Here is a 12807-nt window from a genome sequence, read left to right on the forward strand (position 1 = left end):
AGTATTATAGAAGCTAGTAAATATTAACAGAAAAACGAAATGAGGAACTGTTCTATTAAAACATTTTATTAGCTATTGTTAAAAAATTTTTCTGTTGCAAAGCGCCCATCTCTTGCCTACTATGAAAATTTGTTTGAATAGGTTTATCCACCTAAGCCTACATCAGACAACAGTGAGTAGACACAAAGTTAAACACACAAGAAACAACTCTTATGCAGTATTTTGTTGTGATGTCTTTTAAGCAAAAATTGGGAAATTTATATTTATTATAACAAATGATGGACAAATGATGGCCACAAAAGCCATTGCTTGCAAATAATTATAATTCATACAGTAATGACATTTCCTATGAAAAGAATTACAATATATATCATGGAATCCACCACTAGTCTTCCTCCTGGAAATAAAAATCAAACTGATCAATTTGCTTCAGTATATTAGGTAAGAAAAAAAAATGGTGTCTAACTGCAGAGTGCATTGTGTTAATTCAGATTTTGTATAAAGTTGCCCATATAAAAATTTTCTAATGTGGATTAAAATTCTGATTATACAACTATGAAAAAAATTGGAAGTATTATTATTCTCAGTGAATTCTAATTTGATTTGAAGGCCTTGAGAAGAATCCCTCTCCTACATTCTGCTTTAGTCCTTAAGATCCAGTTAGAAGCTGCTTGCAGTCATCCTCATTGCTTGGGAAGACTAGGCTTTTCTATTTAGCAACCAATCCAGGAACTAGATTTCACCACACTAACCACATCTTCCTTCTCTGTGTCATACTTGTATGTTTTTGGTCCTGAAAAGAAGTAAATGTAGCCTAAAAGAGACAAAGTTGAAATTGGGTTACTGAAGATGAGCAGCACATATATAAATGGAAGGTTTTGTCATTGTCACTTTCTTAAGGTGCCACCAAAGGGGAATTGTGAATTTGTCAGGCGGCAGTTAGCTTGTCTTCTGTCTTCATGCCCTAGAACCCGACTCCTCAACTTCTCAGTCATTTCTGAGCTTTCTCCTTATTCCAGCCAGGGTAAGGCCTTCTTGTTGGGGTCATCCAATGTGCCATGCTCAGTTATGTGCTGTGCTTCTGCTCAGGCTGTTCTCCTCTAGGAAGCCCCTCCCCTTTTCTTTCTCTAGTTAAGCCTTTGGCCAATCTTCAAAACCCATCTGAAGTCCCACCATAAAATTTCCAATGACTGCTGCCAATTCTGACATTTTAATTCTCAGATCAGCTCTTGCAATTATTGTGAAGTCTACCGCACGACTCAGTGCTAAATTATAGGTTATCTGTTTTCCAGTCATTTCATCTGTGTTGGGTGAACCATTCTGTGAGAGCAGAGGCCACATCTGGAATGGTCTTTGCACTTCTGAACAGTGTCCAGCCCTGTGCTATTTTTTCAAGAAGAGTGTGCTAACTGACTACTTCAGAAGATTCAATTAAATTTATTCAACAAAGGTCTATTCAACTTTCCTAGCTATGTGTTAAATTGCAGGAGTTGGATGATGGAGTGGGAAAAAGCACTGAGAAGCTTGAGACTGTTTTTTTTTTTTGAGACAGGGTATCACTCTGTTGCCCAGGCTAGAGTGCAGTGGTGCAATCACAGTTCACTGCAGCCTCGACCTCCTGAGCTCAAGTAATCCTCCCATCTCAGCATCCTAAGTAGCTGGGACTACAGGTGTGTACCATCATTCTCAGCTAACTTTTTTGTAGAGACAGAGTTTTGCCATATTGCCCAGGCTGGTCTTGAATTCCTGGGCTGAAGTGATCCTACCACCTCACCCTCCCAAAGTGCTGGGATTACAGGTGTGTGCCACTGTGCCTGACCAAGACTATGTGTATTTTAAAGATAGAAAAGGTAATCTTGACCCACGTAGACTTTATGATCTAGCTGACTAATCGACTGAAGCTATACTTTAAAAACTTTCCATTAGGTGGCCAACATGCTGAAACTCCATCTCTACTAAAAATACAAAAGTTAGCTGGGCCTGGTGGTGGGTGCCTGTAGTCCCAGCTACTTGGGAGGCTGAGGCAGGAGACTTGCTTGAACCTGGGAGGCGGAGGTTGCAGTGAGCAGAGACTGCGCCAGTGCACTCCAGCCGGGCCACAGAGCGAGACTCCGTCTCAAAAAAAAACAACAAAGCAACAACAACAAAAATACACAAAAACAAAAACAAACAAACAAACAAAAACTTTCCATTAGGAAAGAGAGAACTACAATACCAGAACTTTTATAGTTACTCTTTGTAGTGGATAATCTGTTTAGATAAACTTATGAAAGGACCTAAGACCAAATATAAGAACCAATGACTCCCACTTGGAAATCCACTTTCTGTTATGTTAAAGCAGAGCCCAGATTTCTTATGATAGTTTTTATGAAGAAAGTTTTCAGTGGAAACACTCACCATTTAATTCTACAGCAGCATCGATTTGGCCATTTACTCCTGAAAATTCTTCTTCAATATTCTTTGGATAGTCTTTTTCCATTTTCCTTTTCCTTTCATCGTAGCTAGAAAAAGTATTATTTCATAAATAGTATTACTAAGAGGTTTTTACTGGTTGTAGATGACACTATACTAGTCAGGCATATGGACACATAACTTATTTAGGTGTTTCTCTCTCTCTCTGTCATATACACATACACATGAATTTACGTTGTTGTTTGTTTATTCTTTGTTGTGTTTTTGTTTTTTTTTGTGATGGGGTCTCACTGTTGCCCAGGCTGAAGTGCAGTGGTGCCATCATGGCTCACCACTGCCTTGACCTTCCAGGCTGAAGTGATCCTCCTGTCTCAGCCTCCTGAGTAGCTGGTACTACAGGCATGTACCACCACACCCTGGCTAATTTTTATTTTTTATTAAGACAGGGTCTTGCCATGTTGCCCAGGCTGGTCTCAAACTCCTGGTCTCAAGCAATCCTCCCACCTCAGCCTCCCAAAGTGCTGGGATTACAGGAATAAGCCACTGGGCCTGGCCCTTGTTGTTGTTTAAATCAGGCTCTTAAAATACCTAAAAGAGATTATAGACCTTTATCACTGTGTCCCACGTTCCTGAGATTCTGGTACCAGAAGCTTGGAAGTCACTTGCTTAAAGCAGTCTCCAAAAAATTTCCACATACATTGTTTAGAATTATTCATTCTATATATTATAGCAACATGTTCTGTTAACTCAAAAAAAAGCTTGCCATTTGAAAGGAACTCTGTATATTTTTTATTGCCTCATTTATTGTTGTAATTATTTCTCTCTCTATCAATTCCTTGGTTCATCAAACCATTGAAAGCCTTTCATAGGGGCTTTTATTCATGAACTTAGTGCTATGTATCCATGGAGAAAGGGTTGAACAAATAATGCACATTGAACGAATAAAGAAATGTGTGAACAATAAGTAAATAAGAAGCAAGTAAATATGCAATAATTGAACTTCTGCCTTTTAAACCAATTTACTTGAATTCCATTGCTTTTGTTTCCTGGAAAGCTTATATGACTGACTGAATAGTAGACCTGATTTCTTTTTCTGGATCAGCAACCAGCATTCAATGATAACTCTGAAGATTGATTAATATATCTCTTTGTGATCTAAATTACTCATTGTTAAAAAAGACTGTGACCGTGTGAGTCAGCATGACTTGTATGAGAATCAGACTTCATTTAAAGTTTGAGAAAGTCCCTTCTTCGTTAGCACAGAGTTCCAAATGGGGACACTCCCAGGTGGACACCCCACTCCTTTCCCACCAAAAGGTCAGACAATTTCTCCCAGTGCCTGGGCTGCTGAAAAATTTCCTGTGGCAGCAGATCCCACCCACCATCTCTTGAAATGTGCCTCTTGTGTGGCTATGATTACACAGGCCAGGGACAACTCTCTAGTGATATGTTGAGCCAGAGGCAAACATTGAAAAAGATGTACTCAGGCTGAAATTAAGTGCAAGTCTGAGCTGCTTTACAGAATGTTTGGAGTTAGGGGTGGAAGCTAACTGTCCCAGCATAGTATCCGTATTAACTATAACCATTAATATTTCATGTGGACCTTATGTGTAGACATTATGCAGGGGCCTGCATAACAAACACAAGGTTACCTACTTTTCATTTTACTAAGTAAGAACATTACCATTTAACCATCAAAAGAACTACTACCACCTGTTTTCATAGTCATTTCACAGAGACAAAGAAACGTTAACACCAAAAAGGCAGAAAGGACATAAACTCAGAATAAAAGATGGTTCTCGCCAATAATCTGTTTTTATGCTGACACAGACTGCAGCTCCCTGATTTATAATATTGTGCTGTTCTTATTTAGCTGTGAACTGGTGAGAACTTTGTGATGATCTAGCCCTTTGTTTGTGGACAGATACTTAAGGATTTCTGTTGTAGTCCAAAGAGCTCAACAGATACAGTCTGATGGTACTGGGTTTGAATTTCTGACTCTGTTACCTGCTGACTCCGTGATCAGGAGAACGTACTTTGAGCTCTGAGCCCTGGTTTTTCTCATCTGGAAAACATTGGTCATGAGGGTAAGAGACAATTTACACACACACACACGCACACACACCACACACAGACACACACACACACACCTGGCACATGTAGCACCAAGAGAGGGCCCAAGCCAGCAGTCTTTATTTTGGCCCCAAGAACAATTAACTCTGACTTGTCAGTATAAGGTTGAGTGAACTTCATGGTTTGATCTGGGATTCTAAGTCATTAAGGAGTTTAATCTTTAAACTTACTTTACAAGATAATATTTGTGGTGGTAGGCAAGGTTGAGAAGGGGTGAAAAAGGAGGGCTAAAAAATGTTGGAGGCAGTCCAGAGAACAAAGTCAGAGAGGGGATTAAGATGAAGTAGGTCTGCTGGTGTGGTGAGGATTTTGCTGAGAGAGTAACAGAAAACGAGATTATATGATACGATGAAGATCACGGGGATTTTTTACCAATAATAAATAAATGATGAAGAGAATTGAAGAATGAAAATATGTGATTGTTGGGAAGGCCCACTGAATTTGAATTCAGAGGACATGAAATACAGCTTCAGATGGACCACTGTAGCTGTGTGATCTTGAGTGAATCATGTAACCTCTCAGAGACACAATGTTCAATGAAAATAAAAGAAATACCTACCTCTCAAGATTGTTGAAAAGGTAGATGGGAAAATGAGAGAATATGAGAAAACGCTCAGCATGATTCCTGGCACACAGTGAGCCAGCCACCAAAAAATAGTAACTGAATTTCAATAGTAAGGAAATAAATACAATTTTTATTGAGAATCAATTATATCTTGAGTATCTGCTAAAATCATTGCATATATCCTCTCATCACTGAGGTCTTGTTTGTGAAACCTAAATACCAAACTAGAAATAGTGATCTGAATTATGTTTATTTCCTTTGTGGGCATTTGTTACATCATTTAATATTGATTCAAGGTATTTACATTTAATATATATGAAATAAATCATTGCCGGCAACAGATATCTGATGTAGTTTTTCAGATGTTATCTTACTCTCCACATTTGTATTCTGAGGACTCAGGGACTGTTTTGATAAAGTGCCTGCATTTTTGTTCAACCTAATCTACATGCTTAGAACTTAGATTTGTTAGGTATTTTTGGTGTTTTGATTGTGCTGATTTCAGTCATATGTCAAGGGCATAACTGACTCCGTTCTACCCTCTTAGAAGCACTAAATGGGGAACTGAGTCTGCTAAAGGATGCTTAAAGAGAATTCAAGAAAGGGTGGCAAAAAGGGGAATTTACTGATAAGGTTTCTAAGATGGTTTCAGGAAGTTTTCTCAAGGTGACCTTTCCAGTGTGGGTCAGGAGGGACAATGAAATAGAAATCTGAAATTCCATTTTGGAGTTAATGATTTCAGCCAGAAATCACATGACTTTCATGAATGAAGTGGCCTTTGTGATCTATACTAGAGAAGGGCAGGTAGGAGAGTGATCAGGAATGAAGAGAAGGCAGGAGAGGAGGAAGCTGCCATGTACAATCCCAGATGAGGGTCAGGAAACAGGACCCCATGAGGAAAATGATTATGAGGAGATTCTGGGACAAATAATTTGTAACAACATAGAAAAATAAGTGTCCTATAGTATTAAGTAGAAGAGTGTCAGGACACAAAATTGCATACATAATTACTTAAAAATGGGGAAAACTGCCAGGAAAAAAATAGAAGAAAAATATTAAATGAGTATCAAAAGATGTTGCAAGTGTTGGCCATTGAAGAATTTCTTTCCCTTTCATATATTCTGTGTTTTCTATAACAAACATCACGTGCTGTCCTTGGACCCCATCTTCCTGGGCAGTATTGTATCCTAACGTGGCCTCAATCACCATCTGATTACATGATGAATTCCAAACTTATCTTTCCGGCCTGACTGCTCTTGAGTTCAAGACCTGTATGTCCAAATCTCTTCTTGATATTTTTCTTCTCAGTTCTCACCAGCATGTCAAACTTCATATGTACAAATTGAAACTGCTTCTTGTTCCCCTAAATCTGCTTCATTTCTTAAGTTTACTGTCTTAATAAATGCCAAAATTGAAAACCCATTTATTAAGCAAATGACCCGCAACTAGTCAGTCACCCAGACCTATGTTTTCTACTGTTTGAAGAACAATCAAATCTACCCCAACTCCCAAACTCATCATCTCTGGCAGAATTCTTGCAATAGTTCTCTCTCTTATTTAAAAAATTCAGTGGCTTTTTAGTGCACAGTCATTTGCCATATATTGACATTTCAGGAAATGACAGACCATGTACATGATAGTAGTCCCATAAGATTATGACACTGTATTTGTACTGTACCATTTCTAAGTTTAGATACACAAATACTTACAATTGTATTACAGTTGCCTACAGTATTCAGTACAGTATCATGTTGTATAGGTCTGTAGGAGCTATAGGAGCAATAGGGTATACCATATAGCCTAAGTGGGTAGTAAGCAATACCATCTAGGTTTGTGTAAGTACACTCTATGATGTTCACTGATTGACCAAATCACCTAATGACACATTCCTCAGAACACAGCCCCATTGTTAAGCAAGCGATGCATGACTATAGTCACAGAATTGTGCTACCATCAACACAATCAATTTTAGAATGTTGCCATCACCCGCCCCCACAAAAACCTTATGCCTTTTCACTGTAAGTCCCCATATTCCACATCTTCATCCCTCCATCTCAACCAGACCTAGACAATCACTATCTACTTTCTGTCTGTTTTAACTTGCCTATTATGGACATGTTATATAATATGCAGATTTTCATGACTGACATCTTTCATTTAGCATAATGCTGTCAAGATTCATCCATGTTGTACCATGTACCAGCACTTCATTCATTTTTGTGGCCAAATAATATTCCATTGTATGAATTTATCACATTTTATATATCCATTCAACACTTGATGGAGATTTGGGGTGTTTCCAGCATTCATCTATTATGAATAATGTTGCTATGAATATTTGTTTACAGCTATTATGTGGACTTATGTTTTTACTTCTCTTGGGTGTATCCTCAAGAGAAAGTGGAATTCTAGGTCAAATGATAATTCTATGTTCAATTTTTTGAGGAGCAGGAGACTGCTTTCCAAAGTGGCTATACTAATTTGCATTTCTCCTACCATTATATGAGGGTTCTGATTTCTCCATATTCTCACCAACACTTATTATTATCTGACTTTTTGACTATGGCATTCTAGTAGATGTGAAGAAGTATTTCACTGTGGGTTTCATTTGCATTGTCCTCATGACTATTGATGTTGAGCATCTTTTCATGTGCTTATTGGCCATTTGTATATCTTTGCTGGAGAAATGTCTATTCAGATCCTTTGCCCATATTTTAACTGAGTTATTTTTCTTGTTATTAATTGAATAGTCCTTTATATGTTCTAGACACAAGTTCTTTATCAGATATATGACTTACAAACATTTCTTCCCATTCCCTGGGTTGTCTTTTTACTTTGTTGATAATGTACTGTGAAGCAGAAAAGTTTTTAATTTTGATTAAGTCCAACTTGTCCATTTTTTCTTTTTGGCTTATGCTTTTGATGTTGTATCTGAGCATTCATTGCTAAATCCAAGATCATGAAGATTTATCTTTATATTTTCCTTTAAGAGTTTTGTCAGATTAGCTCTTGTATTTAAGGAATTTCATCAATTTTGAGTTAATTTTTGTATATGTTGTGAGGTAAGGGTCTAAGTCCATTCTTTTGCATGTGGCTATCCACTCCTTCCAGCATCATTTGTTGAAGATACCATTTTTCTCCATTGAATGACTTTATATCCTTGTCAAAAATCAGTTGCCCATAGATACATGGCTTTATTTCCTTACTCTAAATTTTATTCTATTAACATATATGGTTATCCTTATGCAAATATCACAGTCTTAGTTACTGTTTCTTTGTAGTAACTTTTGAAATTGGGAAGTACAAATCCTCCAACTTTGTTCTTTTTAAAGATATTTTGGCTATTCTAGGCCCATGAGTTTCGAGTTTCAAGAAAAACTTGTCAATTTCTACAAAGAAAACAGTGGTATTCTGATAGAGATTGTGTTGAATCTACAGATCAGTTTGGGGAATACTATCATCTTAAAAATATCCTCATCCATGAACATGAGATATCTCTCCATTTAGATCTTGCTTAATTTCTTTCAACAATGTTTTGTAGTTTTCAGACTACAAAACAAAATTTTCCATTTTTTTTGTTAAATTTATTTTTAAGTATTTGACTCTTTTTGATGCTATTCCAGGCAGAATTGCTTTAATTTCATTTTCAAATTGTTTGTTGAGGTGTATAAAAACACAATTGATTAACACATTGAATTCATTCCTTGCAACCTTTCTGAACTCATTTATTAGTTCTAAAAGTTTTTTTAGAGTGTTCTCTAGGGTTTTTCTATGTAAAAGATAATACCATATGCAAAAATAAATAGTTTTACTTTCTTTCCTATCTGGATAATTTTTATTTCATTTATTCTTGCTTAATTCTCTTGGTTAGGATCTCCAGTACAATGTGAATGGAGAGATAAGAGCAGAAATTTTTGTCTTGTTTTTGATGTTAGGAGGAATGCATCCAGTCTTTCACCACTGACTATGCCATCAGCTGTGGGTTTTCATAGATGCTCTTTATTGATTTGAGAAGGGTTTGTTTTTTATTCCTAGGTTGTTGAATTTTTTTTATTATGAAATAATGTTGAATTTTGCCAAATGCTTTTACTGCATCTACTGAGATGATCATATGATTTTTGTTTTTATTCTACTGATATGGGGCATTACAGTAATTGATTTTTGGTTGTTAAACCAACCTTGAATTCCTGGGACAAATCCCACTTGGTCTTTGTGTATAATTCTTTTTATACGTTGCTGGATTTAGTTTGTTAGTGTTTTTGGAGGATTTTTGTAGCCATATTCACAACAGGTATTGGTCTGAAGCTTTATTTTCTTGTGATGTTTCTGTGTGGTTTTGGTATAAGGATAATGCTGACTTCAGTGAGTTAGGTAGTGCTTTCTTCTCTTCTATGTTTTGGAAAAGTCTGTGAAAAACGTATTAATTCTGTTCTCTTTTAAGGTTTGGAGGAGTTTGTAAAAAATTGACATTAATTCTTCTTTCAATGTATTGGTAGAATTTACCAGTGAACCCTTCTGGGCCTGGGCTTTTCTCTGTGGATAGTTTTTGATGACTACTTTAATCTCTTTTCTTATTATAGGTATATTCAGACTGTGAATTTCTTCTTGACTCAGTTTTACTAGATTGTGTCTTCTTAGGAATTTGTCCATTTCATTAAAGTCATCTAATTTATTGGTATACAATTGTTCATAGTATTCCTTTATGACCTTTTTTATTTCTGTAAGGTGGGTAGTAATGTCTCCTCTTTTATTTGTGATTTTAGTAATTTAAATTTTTTCTCTTGGCTGGGCGTGGTGGCTCACTCCTGTAATCCCAGCACTTTGGGAGGCTGAGGCAGGCAGATCATGAGGTCAGGAGATCGAGACCATCCTGGCTAACGCAGTGAAACCCCGTCTCTACTAAAAAATACAAAAAAAAAATTAGCCGGGCATGGTGATGGGTGCCTGTAGTCCCAGCTACTCAGGAGGCTGAGGCAGGAGAATGGTGTTAACCCGGGAGGTGGAGCTTGCAGTGAGCTGAGATCATGCCGCTGCACTCCAGCCTGGGGTATAGAGCAAGACTCTGCCTCAAAAAAAAAAAATTTTTTTTCTTTTTTATTTGATCAATCTAGTAGAAAGTTTGTCACTTTTGTTTATTTTCTCAAAGAATCAACCTTTAGTTTTGTTGGTTTTCTCAAATTGTTTATCATCTATTTTATTTATTTCCATTATAATGATTATATTTCCTTCTTTCTTCTTGCTTTAGGTTTAATACGTTCTTGATTTTCCATTTTCTCAAAGTGGAAGGTGAAGTTATTGATTTGAGATTTTTCTCCTTTTTAAATATAGGCATTTATAGCTATAAATTTTTCTCTGAGTACTGCTTTCACTGCATCCCATAAGTTCTGGTATGTTGTATTTTAATTTTAATTTATTTCTAAGTACTTTCTAATTTCCCTTGTAATTTCTTCTTTGACCCATTGGTTGTTTAATAGTATGTTGTTTAATTTCCACATATTTGTAAGTTTTCTAGTTTTTGTTCTGGTATTGATTTCTGGCTTTATTCTATTGTGATCAGAAGAGATACTTGTATGACTTAAGTTGTTTTAAATTTGTTGAGACTTGTGTGGTGGCCTAACATATAGTCTATTCTGGGGAATGTTCCATGTTCACTTGAAAAGAATGTGTATTCTGCTTTTTTTGGGTATAGCATTCTATAGATATATGTTAGGTCTAGTTGGTTTATAGTATTGTTCAAGTCTTTTATTCTTTGTTGATCTCTCTGGTTGTCTTATCCATTATTGAAAGTGGGGTACTGAAATCTTTAACTATTATTGTTTCATTATTGACTTATCCCTTCATTTCTGTCAATTACTGCTTCATACATTTTTGGGGTCCTGTGTTAGATTCATATATGTTTATAATTACGTCTTCATGGTATATTGACTTTTTGTCATTATAAAATGTCCTTCTTTATTGCTAGTAGCATTTTTTATTTCAAAGTCTGTTTTGCCTGATAATAGTATAGCCATTCAAGCTTTCTTATGGTTGCTATTTGTATGATATATTTTTTCCATTCTTTTACTTTCAATCTATTTGTATCTTTGAACCTAAAATGTATCTCCTGTAGACAGCATATAGTTGGGTCTTGTTTTTTACAATTCAATCTGGCAGTGTTTGCCATTTGATTAGAGTGTTTAATCTATTCACATTTAATGTTATTGATAAAGTTGAATTTATGCTTGCCATTTTACTTTTTGTTTTCTACATAACTCATGTGTTTTTGGTTTCTCTATTCATCCTCATTGTTTTCTTTTGTATTAGTAAAAATTTTCTAATGTAACATTTTAATTTCTTTTATAATTGTTTAACTATATTTTCCTAAGTGATTTCCTTACTGGTTGATGTAGGGCTTGCCATATACATCTTAACTTACAAAAATCTGCTTAAGACTTATACTAAATTAAGTCCGGTGAGATACAGAAACATTACTCCTATATAACTCTATTTCTCTCCCCTTCCTTCTGTGTTATTATTGTTATACATATTGTATCTATATACATCTGAAGCCCCAAATTAATTGTTATAATTATTATTTTATATAATTTAATGTCTTCTAAAGAAGCTGAGAAGATAAATGAGAAGATGTATATATTTGCAGATTTTGTTACATTAATTTTCTTAGTTGCCATTTCTGGTTCTGTTCTTTTGTTCCTGTGAATTTTACTTACCATCTAGTGTCATTTTTTTTAGCCAAATACAGTTTTGCTCCCACCTACTTCCTTCATATTGTTATTGACAAATATATTTCTACATGTTATAGCCTTAACAATACAATTATACAATTATATGCACATTGTTTAATATAATTGATTTTCCATTTTTAAATTAAGAGAATAAAAAGAAGAAATATGCATTTATACTGTCTTTTACATAATTACACATACTGATGCTCTCTGGATTTTTGTGGGGACTTGAATTGCTATCTAGGCTCACTTACTTTCAGCCTAAAGAACTTTCTTTAGTATCTCTGCTCAGGCAATCTGCAAGTAACAAATTCTCTCAGTTTTTGTTTCTCTGGGAATGTCTTTATTTCTCCTTCATTTTTGAAAGATAACTCTGGTGGATATTAGATTCTTGGTTGAGTTTTTTCTTTGAGAACTTTGAGTATGCTTTCCATTGCCTTTTGGCCTAACTAGTTTATATGGCTTCAAGTCTCTTTTCCCTCTAATTCAGTCACATTGCTGGGGGAGTGTTATTTTTATAACATTAATCTTATTGAGTTTCTCCCTTATCAAAGATATTTAACATGTTCCTCTTCTCTGCAGAATAAACATTGATCTCCCTAGAAAGGCATTGACCCTACATGATCTGTAACCTGGTTTCCTTGGGCCACCGTTCTGATTTTAGTCTATATTCTAGTCATACTGAACTGCTTGAGGTTTTCCGCATGCTCACATGCTATTTTGTGCATCAGTGACTTTGCTTCAACTGCTTTCTCTGCCTGGAAGCCACCCACCCACACCTCACCCTCTGTCTGGGAAACTCCTACACAACTCTCAAAATGGAGCTCAGCCATCACTTCCTCTAAGAATTATTTCCTGATAATTTTGCCAAGTTGGCCATTTCCTCTTTGTTTTGACCCACTGATCTCCATGAAGTCTTGTATCAGAGCACTTTTGGCACTTGGATTTCTGTTATTTATCTATATATTTACC

General features: G+C 35.8%; 1 protein-coding gene across 1 annotated transcript in view; it reads right to left on the reverse strand.

Moving 5' to 3' along the window:
- Positions 1-220: 220 nt before the first annotated feature.
- The window catches only part of MMP20 (matrix metallopeptidase 20), a 48005-nt gene continuing 35418 nt past the window's right edge, over positions 221-12807 (reverse strand). Inside the window, exons 9-10 of the mRNA XM_054439062.1 lie at positions 2398-2501; positions 221-814 (exon numbers count right to left, since the gene is read on the reverse strand). Of these exons, the coding sequence (XP_054295037.1) occupies positions 714-814; positions 2398-2501 (205 nt within the window). The 3' untranslated portion in view covers positions 221-713. The remainder of the gene's footprint in view (positions 815-2397; positions 2502-12807) is intronic.

The sequence above is a fragment of the Pongo pygmaeus genome, chromosome 9 (genome assembly GCF_028885625.2).
Source record: "Pongo pygmaeus isolate AG05252 chromosome 9, NHGRI_mPonPyg2-v2.0_pri, whole genome shotgun sequence".
Lineage (NCBI taxonomy): Eukaryota > Metazoa > Chordata > Mammalia > Primates > Hominidae > Pongo > Pongo pygmaeus.